The 13,120-nt window shown below is 45.5% G+C and overlaps 2 protein-coding genes and 1 long non-coding RNA gene across 3 annotated transcripts; all 3 read right to left on the bottom strand.

Moving 5' to 3' along the window:
• Nucleotides 1-446: 446 nt before the first annotated feature.
• LOC134023653 (uncharacterized) lies at nucleotides 447-3,370 on the bottom strand. The gene is made up of 3 exons (XR_009930791.1): nucleotides 2,828-3,370; nucleotides 1,189-1,220; nucleotides 447-585 (listed from the first exon to the last, which is right to left on the bottom strand). It is a non-coding gene; the product is annotated as an uncharacterized LOC134023653 (long non-coding RNA).
• Nucleotides 3,371-3,991: 621 nt separating this feature from the next.
• Nucleotides 3,992-6,066, bottom strand: leng1 (leukocyte receptor cluster (LRC) member 1). The gene is made up of 4 exons (XM_062465892.1): nucleotides 5,597-6,066; nucleotides 5,127-5,312; nucleotides 4,571-4,881; nucleotides 3,992-4,405 (listed from the first exon to the last, which is right to left on the bottom strand). Exons 1-4 carry the CDS (start codon nucleotides 5,726-5,728, stop codon nucleotides 4,192-4,194), a joined length of 843 nt encoding a protein of 280 aa, XP_062321876.1. The 5' UTR covers nucleotides 5,729-6,066; the 3' UTR covers nucleotides 3,992-4,191.
• A 321-nt stretch (nucleotides 6,067-6,387) lies between these two features.
• On the bottom strand, nucleotides 6,388-13,060 carry tmc4 (transmembrane channel-like 4). Its single transcript, XM_062465780.1, has 16 exons — nucleotides 12,693-13,060; nucleotides 12,275-12,461; nucleotides 11,835-11,983; nucleotides 11,519-11,674; nucleotides 10,710-10,795; nucleotides 10,224-10,369; nucleotides 9,934-10,081; nucleotides 9,160-9,318; nucleotides 8,807-8,964; nucleotides 8,594-8,714; nucleotides 8,387-8,484; nucleotides 8,093-8,276; nucleotides 7,878-8,008; nucleotides 7,338-7,493; nucleotides 6,804-6,882; nucleotides 6,388-6,686 (listed from the first exon to the last, which is right to left on the bottom strand). The coding sequence occupies exons 1-16, from the start codon at nucleotides 12,724-12,726 to the stop codon at nucleotides 6,570-6,572; spliced, it is 2,109 nt and encodes a 702-aa protein (XP_062321764.1). The 5' UTR covers nucleotides 12,727-13,060; the 3' UTR covers nucleotides 6,388-6,569.
• Nucleotides 13,061-13,120: the final 60 nt, after the last annotated feature.

Genomic DNA, 13,120 nt, shown 5'->3' with positions numbered 1-13,120 from the left:
AATAGTTTACTAGGAGGCCTGTCTGGTGTTAAGTGGCTGGGAAGACAGAAAGGAGAAGGCATACCTGAGGCGTCGTGCAGGGCAGTACAGGTGGGCCTGGCTCTGAGAGGCAGGGTGTAGACCTCCGGGAGGGAGGGGCAGGAAGACAGGCTGTCTTCCTGCACAGGGCTGGAACCACCTGAACACTCCTCCCCCTCTGCATTGTCAAACTCCTGATTGGTCAAGGGTAACCGAGGTAAAAACAAGTTAAAAAAACTGTCAAAGCTACTTCATTTGAAAACATTGAGGATTCTCTATCATTCATTTACCAACAGCAACAACGACAAAAAAGATTCATGCAGATTCAAGATTCAGCTTGTAACCGAATCCCTCTCTAGACATGCATGACTCGTGACTATAATAGAATATAAACAAGACGGGTGAATAGGTCGCTTACATGATGTAGACTTACATTGAATCCCACTCCTCCTCTCTTGCAGCACAGGCAGGTGAGCAGAAGAAGAACAAAAGAAACGAGCCCCGAGCAAGAGATGAGAATGACGACGTAGGGCGGAGGAGAGAGGGAGGCTGCCCTGGACTGAGACACTGTGGAGGACACAGAGAGGAGACATAGGGAGGAAGAGACGGCATGTTATTCAGCCTCATAGGTCCTTCCTGAGGGGCACACACTGTTGTTAAGTATACGTGTGGGTCAGTGAATGAGCAGGTGAGTGGGTAAAGACAGATTTCATTAAGCTGGAAGAAAGTTACATATTTAGTTACATGTTTAGGGGATTGTCTGAGGAAGACACGATTGGGTCATTGAGATGGTGGAGAGAGGTTTGGAACAGAACAGAGGACCCCAATGGACAACTTGCATTGGGGATTTGGGGAAAGCAGGAAAATAAATCAAGTGTGTAGGGAACCATCATCTGAGTCAATAAAAGAAAGGAGAGGTCAAAGTTCAAACTGGGAGAGCCTACCATCCAGTTAGGAAAGAGCGGGAGGGGAGGGGGAAATATCAAAGATAGCATTCCTTTCAAGAAACACAGTTAAAAAGCAGGGGAAGGAATTGGAGTTGCCATTAAAAAGTGAGAACGCCAATTGGGAAGGGCTGGAAAATTGGAAAAGAATCACTCAAACCAGGAAGGTCGACTACTGACTAAGGTTGACTAGGGATGGGGTTGGGTCGTTCTTTAATATTTGTACCTCAACTTGGTCGATTGTGAGAAGCGAACCATCTGCGAAACAGAGAAGGGGTAAGGCAAGGGAGTTAAAAACCCTTTGTAACACTGTCACAGAACCTTTCTTCATTCCTTCACATCCTAAAACCTAAACAATTACATATTAAACAGCAGAAATATCTAATTATGTTAAGAAAATCCATGAGATTTTCCTCAGAGGATTCATGCTGTCACTGATCCCATCTGCCAGGGGGGTGAGAGACCCTTGCAAAAACATTATTTTGATACCAACTGTCCTGTAACAACCAATCAAACTTTCTTTCCCCTGAATCTCTGGTACCAAAGAAAAAAAAAGAGGTACAAAAATGGTGGTTCGAGATATGTGTCCACCACACATAACATTACAATTACATATTAATTTCAAATCGATATATTATTAGCAGTTGGGATTTATTCAAAACTGTGAATCCCTCAGTTGCTCCATCTGTTTCAGGCGCTGGTGTGGAGATACATTACTTTTCTACTAATAGTCTAAATACAACACCATTGATGTTTGTTTTCACAGATTATTGTGCAGGCCAAGTGTGATTAACAGTCCTGCCAGAGATACTGCCAATGCCTCTAACTCTGCAGATGTTGTAAAGCTGATCTCGAATAGGCATTTCAGGTCATTGATGGATTGGTCACCAGCCAAATGACCTCAACAAAGATAGCTGGTCTGGGGTGTTAGATCCTTGCCTATGAGATCCAGTATAATAATATGGGTATTTATAATACCCTGATAAACACTACAAATGACCATATGCATTAGCTGAAGCAACAGTCATAACAGGTAAGGTGTTAAAATCATACGGATTTAAGACTAATGACAATTTCCTTGTCTCACTGTCAACTGCATGTTAGGGATGGATATATAAATCCAACACAAAATATATTAAAATCCAAAACAAATCGATCCACATTCGTCTGTTATCGAAAATATGCATGCCATCCTCAGTTAACTAGATAAATGCAAAATTATTGGGCAATTCTATTCTCTCATCTACCCCTAGACAGATGTCCAGACAGACTGCATAAAAACAGGACCATAACAGAGGCCTACACCACCCGCTCCTGTGCCAACATCTCTTATCAAAACAATACACAACACAATGACTGCACACACAAACAGGACAATATACAATAATGCCAAATGATGTGAGGCAAAAAACACTAAAATCCCAACGCTACCCGCTCTCATTTGCTCTATTCTGCGGTTGCTATTGCAGCGCATTCTAATGAAGACAATACATGGTATAAATATAAATATACATACTATAATTTATCTAACATAATATATTGGCGGTTTCCTGTGCTATTGGAATGACTGTGCCATACCAGCTAGCTTCCATAAACAGGGCCGATCAGACAAGCAACACACTTTCCCTCATAATGAACAAGATTGTATTGTGGCCATTGTTTACATTGACCTCCACGGTAATCGCTATCACACGCTTATGTCTGCAAGAAAGGGGAAATATTTTTACATTAATAGGCTGTGCCAGTGAGATTGTGTATTTCCCCACGTATTCATAATGTTCAATATACCCCCATCTACCTCCCCCTTAGCTTCCCTTCTTTATCCAGCATCACTGGCATTATTGCGTCCAACCGTCACCACTCACCTTCTCTCTGCGGGGCTCCAAGGGCTCTCTCTGGGTTGAAGTACGACATCATCCCCGCTAGCACTATCATCCAGCAGTGTCGTCGCATCGTCGCGGGATCCACGGCACAACCATTCGAGCGATGCTTTCTGTATTCTCCCTCTCTTCGCTACAGTCTACAGTATATGGTCTCCTTATCTTGTGCGGTCTCTCCTCCTAATAAAGAACGTTGTTGTTGTGCTCCCGGTTCCCGTTTGATCCTCCTAATCCGCAATTAAACACGGTGTGAGGGACGCTCTATTGTACGTCCCGTCTGTCCAGTCAACCCAAACGACCACTCACCGCGAACCCAGTTAATTTTGCTGTCCGTTTGCCAAAACGGCGACAAAAACAACGAAAAACTCCACCGAGGTCAAAATCATCCGCTATTTTCCCTTTTGTGTCTTTCTTCTCTCACCGACACTGTGCGCGTCTATTTTCTGCTGTTAAATCTTGACTACGTCAGACACAACTGAGCTTGCATGATCATGGTTAGCTGGTGATTTGTGCAAATTCTAATGTGCGTCTATAAGGATTGTGCGTCTGTCTAGCTCGCGCTGTCTCACAGATTTGTGAATTTCATGCGATGACAATACCTAATTTCACAACTATCCCGAAATTGCGTTTATTATTGCCTGGAAACAAGATACACAATAGTTTTCTTTGAGACAGGTCAATACAGGATTCTAGAATGTATTAAATGTTATTGGTTTGCAGTGGACTTATAATATAATAATATATTCCGTTTGCTTGCTGATTTAGTTTTTTGGCTAATTGCATAATAGTTGAAAGATTGCTTAAAATCACTGCTCTTCAGTATAATTAACAATTCAACAAAAATAACGATGCTTTCCACGTTTTTTGAAATTACACTATTTCAAAAAGGTAAAAGGGTAAGACTATTGCAATGCTTTTTTGCCTGGGTTAATTATGTTAGAAACCAAGCTGTTATAACTTACAATGTCAAACAGTCACAATTATAATTTTGCCCGCTGACTTGACCTTTTCTGGTCTCCAGAACTGATACAGAGTTTTCAAGACAGGGCAAGGCAGTAATGAACACTAAAGAGAATTGGGAAAATCATAAACAGAGGTTATCAAGTGCACACACATTACCATTCATTTCCTAAATATAAACTCCAGACAGAACGTATATATTTTTCTTTTAATCAACAGTCACCCTTGATAAACGCATAAAATAAATAAGAATGTGGCTTGAAATGGATGTCATCTTTATCAAAGACGCATCTCCAGGAGAAATCAACAAACCACCATCTGAACCACCTCTATGCCCATGTGGTCGATTTGTAGTAATTGCTTTATTTACAAAGTATGTCTAGGTGACTTCAGAACAAGCCATCTCTCCAGCTGTCCCGATCTCTCCTCTGACGCTTACGGGCTAACTCCGGGAAGAAGCCGCTGTTGTAGGGCCTGTCCCTCTCCTCCACCTCCTTCTCCTTCTCCTTCCCCCCTCCGTTCTTCTGATCCAGCAGAGCCTTGGCTCTTCTCTTCTCCTCCGCCTCCCTCTGCAACCGCTCCGCTCGCAAGCGTTCGATAGAGCTGGGACAGAAAGGGATGTTAGCGTTAAAGACGTTTCTGTTGAAGAATCGACATTTGTATTTGAGACTGATGTACTGGCAGGTAGTCATATGACATACTGGATAATAGCGTCCATTATATCTGTTAAGATTGTTGTAAAAAAAAAAAAACGAGATGGTTTCTCACCTCTCTCCACCACTTATCTTCTCCCCTCTGTCCCTTTTCTCTTTCCTTTTGTGTTCTTTTCTACCCTGTTTTGCCAAAGCCTTCTTCATGTCTTTCAAAGGATCCAAAAGGTCCTTTAGTCTCTTGTCTCTCTTCTCCTTCTCCTCCTCACTCAACGCTGGTTTCTTCCCCTTGTCCTTTTCATTCTTCTCTTTCACGTCCTTCTTCGCCTCTTCTTTCTCCTGGCCAGTCTTCATGTACCACGGTGTCACCTCCGTCCCCGGCTGTGGACCCAGAGAGACCAGCAGACCGATGGCTCTTTCCTGACGCTCCTAAACGCAGAGGAGGAAGAGATTGGCAAAGGGTTGTTCCATAAGGGATGGTCAGGTTGGAATATTGAGTAGCACCAAATTCTGCACCATTTAGATGCTATATAATATTAACATACAGAAAAAAAAATTGCATATGGAGTATGAAGACACAATGAAACAGTAAGCTGTGTGTGTGTAAAAGCACATATTTCAACAGAGATTACAAAAAGTAAACACTGTCTAAGAAACAGAAGCAGGGCTGTCACCGTTTCATCCTTCTTGTCTTTAAGATAGTCCTCGTTTCCTTTCTTCTCAGCTGACTCCTCGAGAGGAAACAGATTTAGGTGCTCGATCACTTCTCTTCCAGCATCTGATTTTTCTCCCTGATCTTTCCATCCGTCTGTCTGTTGAAGGGAAGCTCTAGACTTCTGTCTGAGATACTGTGTCCGTGCCTGCAAGGAAGAGAGAGTAACGACAAATCCGTAAAAGCCACGTATTCAACTTTCAAATATGAAGGATTAGCACACAAATAGTTGATTGACAGGATCACTGCTGCAACTCAAACTCTTAAGTTATCTTCCTATTCATTAACAAATAAATTCAATATATATATATAGATAGAGAAATTGACAGACGAAAGCATATTACAATCAAACATCGACATGAGTAGGTTGCTGGCAGTCTTTGCTACGGGCCTACATTTTCGAGGCTGACCAACGTTGATATGGTCGTTTACCTCCTGCTCTGCACGCTCCACTCGTCTTTGGACCTCGCGTTCCTCATCTGCAGCTTGCGCCTCGTCCTTCCGAACGCGCGCGATGTTATCTTTGTTTCGTACATGCCAGCTCTTTTTTGGGAGGATGTTCATTTTTCAAAAAAGATAGGATGGTATAGATAGATTCCTGCGTGAAAACACGCGCACCTCGCAAACTATTTCTCCTCTTGCCAGGAATACCTCACGCTAGTCAGCTTGTTATTTAGCTAGCCCGATGCTAGCTTGGTTCAGTACATCCAGTTGCCTTATTCAATTCTTATCGCAAAGCTGTTCATACCGCAGATGTCCAACTGGGTCGTTAAGTAGTGAAGTACTGATGTTTCCTCCAACCGAATACGTCGGAGAAAACAAGAAATACATGACAAGCTAGACAGACTTAACTCTGAAAAACCACCAGCTATTGCTGTTGTTTGAAGCTAGCCTCAATCACATTTCCGGTTGATTTCTTCCAAATATTTCGAAATAAAGTTCACGAGACAAATGGCAATTTTAATTATTTGAACGTAAAGCGTAAAACTTGTTTATACCAAAATAGTAGGAAAATACATACGATACAGTTAAATAAACATGATGAAGATAATAAAATAGTAAAGTTATGGCACATCTCAGTCTGCTCTTATTCTGAAGGCTCGCAACAGCGGAAATGCTGTCGACGCTTGTTTCTATGACCACTGAGCAAAGCAGAAAAACGTGAAGCAGTGTTTCAGTCCTAGAAGTCTGCTCAACAATTTTATAAATAGAGCACCAGGGGGCGCAATACATTTTTTTTTATTAAGAGGTTTCTAGGTAAAAAAAAGAAAAAAAGGAAACATACAATAATATTCTTTGCATCAAAAATAAATTCCATAAAAGTGGTGACATGATCATGACACAAGTAAAATGTAATTGGCGAGGTTGATGTTTTCAACATTTCTAAATGTGACCATTTAGAAATTTAGTTTTTGTTCCATGTTGCATCAGCGCCATAGTCATGCGTTCTACCTCTTTGAACCCCCATTTTCAGACTCAACTTCTCAATCTGCTTGACGAGGAACTGCTTATCACGCCCCTCCTAATAGCCAAAAAAGAAAAGTTTAGATCTCACCTGGATTATTTGGATAAATGCCATGCAATCTAGTCTAACGAATTATCTTTCACAAGATGGGAAATAACAGATGTATAAACTCACCAGTTTAAGCTGCGCCCTTAGAAGAGCAACACTCTTCCCATAAACGGAGGCCAGGGCTGCGACATAGCACAGCGCCACACTGTCAAGGGGACACAAGTTGTGTTCAGGTAGCTGTATAGTCAGACTGCAAATTATACAATGACAATCGGGGGGGTCAACTTCTTCTCCAGGGTGATATATAAATGTATCGACCCCCCCGACCTGTTGTTTTTACCTCTTTTGGGGGGGTCCAAGTCTTAATTAGGGGGGTCAAACCCCCCGCCCCAATCCCCCCTGTAATTCGAACCCTGTGTATAGTGCTCTGTATACATGAAAGGGAACAGGCATGTCCTTCAAATCCCACTGATATAGTCACACGTTATCAGCGTCCTACAGTACAGTACTTTTGGGAGTTTTTCCTTGTCTTCCTTGAGGGTTTAGGTTGGTTGAGGGGCAGTTCTATGGGCGTATGTGAAGCCCTCTGTGACATGCTTGCGTGTAAAAAGGGCTATACAAATAAATTTGATTTGATTTGATACAGTACAGATCACTCACCAAAAGAAGATAAATAATGGGATGGAGAAGGCCTGGGAACCTAAATAGTAGAGGAAGTCTCTCGTGGTTAGAGAAAGTGTATCAAAGGTGATGGGGATGATAATCCACATGGTGGAGAGAGAACGGAAAGGTCCGCAGCTCCATGACGGACGGATCCTGAGGAGAACACAGGACATAAAAAGCTTGCAATGAAAATGTGTTGAATGAAAAAACTGTGTTAGTCAGGTGGCTGAGCGGTTAGGGAATCGGGCTAGTAATCAGAAGGTTGCTGGTTTGATTCCCCGGCCGTGCTAAATGATGGTGTGTCCTTGGGCCAGGCACTTCACCCTACTTGCCTCGGGGGAATGTCCCTGTATTTACTGTAAGTCGCTCTGGATAAGAGCGTCTGCTAAATGACTAAATGTAAACTGATATAACCAAAGATAGGGAGGGGGAAGGACTGAAATCTTTTCATGGGGCCCAAAATTATTTGTGGCGCCCCTGGCTACAGCCAACACTGAACACAACATGAACCACACTGAAGCTTAGCCTGACACTCACTTAGCCAGACTGTAGATCATGGCGACCAGTGCCAGGCACCAGCCGAACAGCAGCACCACCAGGAAGAAGAAAGTGGAGGTTGTGGAACGGAAGGTCTTCACGGCCGGTCGGCAGTTCTGGAACAGAGTCATCTGGAGAGAGCAAAGATAGAAACAAGGTAGGTACTAGTGCAGAGCCCTATGTTGTAAAGTCTCACAGTAGATTAGGAGCCTGACCTTCTTGCAGTAGAAGAGGATAACAAACTTGAGGGTGTTGATAAGGGGCAACAAGGGGCAAAACAGTGCTCCAGTCCACACTACTGTTTGGCCGTAGACCAAACCCAACACATTGGCAGGAACCACAAACTCCTGCCTCCCTACCCACTGGGTCAGCTTACAGGAACATTGGTCCACCACCATCCTGTCAGGAAGCCAGGAAGAATTAACCGATGCAGAGCAGGACCAATGAGACCTAGTGTCGTTGCCTGGTAAACTGATTAGAATGGGTTCATAGTTTACTTCGAGTCCTACCTTCGAGGGAACTCCACCAGGACGAGAACAGCTACGGTGGTGAGGAAGTCAAATAGGGCCAGTTTGTACATCTCCTGTCCCACTCGAGTCTCCCAGCACTACCTCAGCAAGACAGACAGACACACAGACAGTGACAATGAAAGACTCTACTGCTCAAGGTCATTGTACGTGGCTGCATGGTCATGGTCGGGAGAAGAGAGTCTTTACCGGATAATCCTTATGGTTGTACTCGCATAGTTCGCATAATTCCTTCTTTTCATAGCAGGTGATCTGATTCCACAGAGTGAAGAGTAAGACGCCCAGACTGACCATACGCAGGAACACTGACCTGACACCGGCAGGACGGAATACAAACTCGTCATTTTAAATGGAACGTTCGACTTGTACGTGTCCCCTTGATGCCCACATGCACAGAGATACCTGAGCAGAGCCACTATGATGGTAGTGCTGGGGGAGTATCGTTCCAGGAGGGCGATCTGGTCACAGAGGAAAGGCACCAGGAAGTTTCCTCCGGTCATGACTATGGAGGGAAGGTATTCCCAGAACAGGCCCTGGATCCCTGACACCCCTGTCTTCCTCTGGGGAAGAGTCCAGAACAAAAACACTCATCCACCGAACACATGACTCAAACCCAATTTTAAACTCACTTTCTCAGGCTGAACTAAACAGTGGCCGAATTTGGGGTAAATGCTCAACTACCTTTGACCGCTCACAAGCTAGAAGAGGGACTACAGGGAGAAACATGTATTTATAATGGTCCCTTCTTGACGGACCTGGCTAAATGTAGTGGCCTCTGCGATGGCGGTGAAGGCTGCACCGATGAGGCCCAGGCAGATCAGGCTCAGAAGGATGCGAAGGGTGTACAGCCAAACGGTTTGACTTAACGTCAGAGAGGCTGCCTTCTTCATTCTCCTCTCCTCCTCCAGGTCCACCTGACACAGAGAGAGAAGAGGAAGGAGAGGGAGGGATAATAAAGAGGAGAGGGAGGGGAGGGATAAGAGGGAGGAGAGGGAGGAAAGGGAGGAGAGGGAGGGGAGGGAGGGAGGGAGGGAGGGGAGGGCAGGAAGGAGAGAGAGGAGAGGAGAGGGAGGGGAGGGAGGAGAGGGAGGGAGGGAGGGCAGGGAGGAGAGAGAGGAGAGGAGAGGGAGGGGAGGGAGGAGAGTGAGGGGAGGGAGGAGAGGGAGGAGAGGGAGAAGAAGGAAGAGAGGTAGGGCAGGGAGGAGAGTGAGGGGAGGGAGGAGAGGGAGGAGAGGGAAGAGAGGGAGGGGAGGGAGGGCAGGGAGGAGAGTGAGGAGAGGAGAGGGAGGAGAGGGAGGGGAGGGAGGAGAGGGAGGAGGAGGGAGGGCAGGGAGGAGAGAGAGGAGAGGAGAGGAGAGGGAGGAGAGGGAGGAGAGAGAGAGGAGAGGGAGGGGAGGGGAGGGAGGAGAGGGAGGAGAGAGAGGAGTAACCCAATGTAAATCTCCTCTCTGTAGCTGTGGAAGGATTTTGTGGTCATTCTCATTCCAAGTGTATTGTCATCAACATCGTTAGTGTCAAACGAGGCCGACCTGAAACTGATACCGGATGTTGTTCTGCTTCAGTCTGGTGGCCCGGTCTCCCTGGCAACCATAGTCCCAGCCGGTGAACACCAGCTTGCTGTAACTGCCGGCGGCACCCCCGACCGTTGCCACGGCGACGCGAGCCGCGCTCCCCATGCTGTGTGCGACCAATCACGTCACTAATCACTAAGCCATGAAGTCAGGTCAGGGTGTTTGCACAACAGCGGTCCCGATAGCCAATCAAAATCCACTAGAGGTCTCGTTCACCTATACGCTCGTGTCTGTGTTGTAGAACTGACCGTGCAATGATGCAGATGAAGCAAAAAGAAAAATAGAAGACAGCGGTGAGGAGGTAGGCCAGGGGGATGTTGTAGGTGAAGCCACTGCTCTCAGCCACCGTGTTGTCATAGAAGCCGTAGAACAGGTAGGAGTACTCCATGAAACCCTGAGAGCAAGGGATAGAACAGGGGGGTCAGGGGTCAGGGTGCACATAGAGCAGGAGATCCATGTCTCATACGTGAGTCAGAGAGTTCAAAGTAGAGATCCTGATTCTGCTTCTTTCTCGTCTCTTGTCTTAAAAGCGGCACCTCGGTGGACCAATGCACCATGTAGGCTGAGGCCTCACTGGGGCGGTCTGGGGTCGAATCCAGCCCAGGCCCTTTACCGCACGTCACCTTTTCTCTCCCCACATTTCCTGTCCTCTCCCAACACACTGTCTCTGTCAGAAATCAATAACAACGGCAGAACTGCCACCAAACATGGGGACTGAGTTTGCTGTTACTCACAGTTCCAGACAGTAAGTCCAGGAAGTAATTGTAGAACACCAACAAGCCTTGAGGATTAGGGTCATAGGTCAAACACTCCTTAGGACCTGAGAGACACAGGGACACACACAAACAGTTCTTACGCAGACTTTTCAAAATCAATATGAAGCGATCCTCTCACATATTGTGACTACATTTGTGTATCCAAGTGTGATTTGCAAGGACAAGTTTGATAGCTTCACATCAGCCTTGACCAAGATGCTACAATGTCTCATACAAAGTTTTGAGGCAAATCTCAGAACCAACAACTTTACACATTTAGTCATTTAGCGGACGCTCTTATCCAGAGCGACTTACAGTAAGTACAGGGACATTCTCCCCGAGGCAAGTAGGGTGAAGTGCTTTGCCCAAGGACACAACGTCATTTGGCACTGCCGGAAATCGAACTGGCAACCTTCGGATTACTAGCCCAATTCCCTAACCGCTCAGCCACCTGACTCCCCCCTACACGTTCTCTCTTAAGTTAACAAGACCCACAACCTCTAGCTGTTGCTAGGATACTGTTAAAGGGGAGCAAGTAAGGAGGACTTGTTTCGTATTGCAGCCTGACACAGATTGGTGTTGTGGAATTAATGAGAGTATACACTTGACTTGAATAGCACAAATAGGACATGGTTGAGATGGCGTGGACCGTAACCAACTGTGGAAAACCAGGGACAACAAGTCGACCTGTTATTTTCACAGAGGGAAATGTGAATGGAGGATCGGTTTGAACTACCAGATATTACACATCATTAGCTGTTATAACCAGTGATGTTAGATGTTTTTACCAGTGTTGTTGAAGGTGTCGGTGCCGGTGCCGATGGTTCTAAACACGATGCTGGGCACGAGGACAAATCCACCAATCAGCAGGAAGGAGAAGAAGTTAAGAATCACGAGGAACCGCAGGAACAAGAAGTAGGACTGGACACCGCCGCCAAAGTTACCTGCAGAGGGTTCAGGAAAGATCGGAGTTCCCTTTGACAACTTATACACACATATTTGAGATATTTTTAAGTCAGATACACTAAAATGTATAGAAGCCTAGAAGCAAATGGAATCTGTGTGAGTTTACTTTTTGTGTATGTGAACTTAAATGTGTTTAACCTCCTATCTTCTGCAGAGCTTTCCGCCACAGAGCTATGTAGGCCAGGCCTCCAGAGGCATTCTCTCTAAGCCTGTTCAGGGACCGGCCCTTGTGACGCTTCCATGACTCCCAGCTCGTCACCACGGGTACACGCATCTGCTGCACCTCCCTGTGATGGACAGAGATAGAGCAGGTTATCTCAACGCTCTGTGTCACCCTCCAGACATTAGGAAGACGACACCACCACATCCAAACCACAAAACGACCAACTACCCTTGTCCCTCTCGGACAGCATAAACAAGTAATGAGGCTCAGTTCTTCAAGGTTTCCAACTGAGGACTGTGGAAGACAGAATAACAGTTGATTGAGAAATACTGGCACTGCTTTCAGGATAGACGTTTTAGTGTGCAGATAGGGCCACGATGCTGTAGATGACAACAAGCCCAAAATGCCCCTTTACCGTACAGCTCTCTTTAGGACCAAGGGGAGCGGCAGGGCCTTTAGATCCTGTTGAGACTCTGACTCTCCCCCCTCCTCCCCCTCCTCGGGGGGGGATCCCCAGTTGAACTGGGGCCCATTCCGATTGGATGCACTGGAGGGAGCCCTCCGTAACCTCAGAGACTGCTGGGCACCAGGGTAACCGTTGCCTGGGAAAGAGACCATGACAACAATAACAGGAAGTATTCAAACGATATGTGGCTTTAGGTGTTAGACATTTTCGTAACTAGGTACATTTGGCGTTACATTATAACAAAGCAAGGCCTAGTTACCCTGCATTATACAGTACATAAGAGGGTAGCCTATCAAGAAACAATAAAAGAACAGACACACACGTTTGAGAAAAGACCACACCTGCTCTTTACAACAACACAACTTACCAGCCACAGTGGAGACTTGTCTCTCTAACTCCATATATCAGAGTGGATTTCACCAGTTTTCTATGAACTCCAGAAATTGATGCAGTCGTTTTGGTCTCAAAGACAAGCAGAACACTAGTACATGTCTGGGAATGGCCAGAACTCTCCTAGGAAGGCAACAGAGCTGATGTTCAACGAGGAAATGTTACCTGTTCGGGAACCCCCTGTCCCTGGACTTTGCTTTCTATACAAACGCCATCAGCGCTGCTTTAGTACTTCCTTGAAAGTTTAACCCATTAACCTCTCTAAGGTGGGTCTCGCCCATGCCAGTTCCTTTTGTTCTGTTATGTGAGTGTGTCTCTCTTAAAGAGTTGGTCAACATTGTATTTAACAAGACAATACTTTCTTCCTTTATGTTTACTTGTGTGTTAAAATCAAGACTGAACTCA

Source organism: Osmerus eperlanus, chromosome 7 (assembly GCF_963692335.1).
Source record: "Osmerus eperlanus chromosome 7, fOsmEpe2.1, whole genome shotgun sequence".
Classification (NCBI taxonomy): domain Eukaryota; kingdom Metazoa; phylum Chordata; class Actinopteri; order Osmeriformes; family Osmeridae; genus Osmerus; species Osmerus eperlanus.
Note: the sequence above shows the minus strand (reverse complement) of the source record. Positions and strands in the feature narration are given on the sequence as shown.

What these genes read in the sequence shown, in the direction of transcription:
- tmc4 (XM_062465780.1), bottom strand. Translation starts at nt 12,726, where the DNA reads ATGGAGTTAGAGAGACAAGTCTCCACTGTGGCTG. An exon ending in ACAAGTCTCCACTGTGGCTG is followed by an intron (nt 12,462 to 12,692) that starts GTAAGTTGTGTT and finishes TCTCTTTCCCAG; the next exon opens with GCAACGGTTACCCTGGTGCC. An exon ending in ATCATAGTGGCTCTGCTCAG is followed by an intron (nt 8,715 to 8,806) that starts GTATCTCTGTGC and finishes TGCCGGTGTCAG; the next exon opens with GTCAGTGTTCCTGCGTATGG.
- leng1 (XM_062465892.1), bottom strand. Translation starts at nt 5,728, where the DNA reads ATGAACATCCTCCCAAAAAAGAGCTGGCATGTACGAAACAAAGATAAC. An exon ending in TGGAGCGTGCAGAGCAGGAG is followed by an intron (nt 5,313 to 5,596) that starts GTAAACGACCAT and finishes TCTTCCTTGCAG; the next exon opens with GCACGGACACAGTATCTCAG. An exon ending in AAGATAAGTGGTGGAGAGAG is followed by an intron (nt 4,406 to 4,570) that starts GTGAGAAACCAT and finishes TTTCTGTCCCAG; the next exon opens with CTCTATCGAACGCTTGCGAG.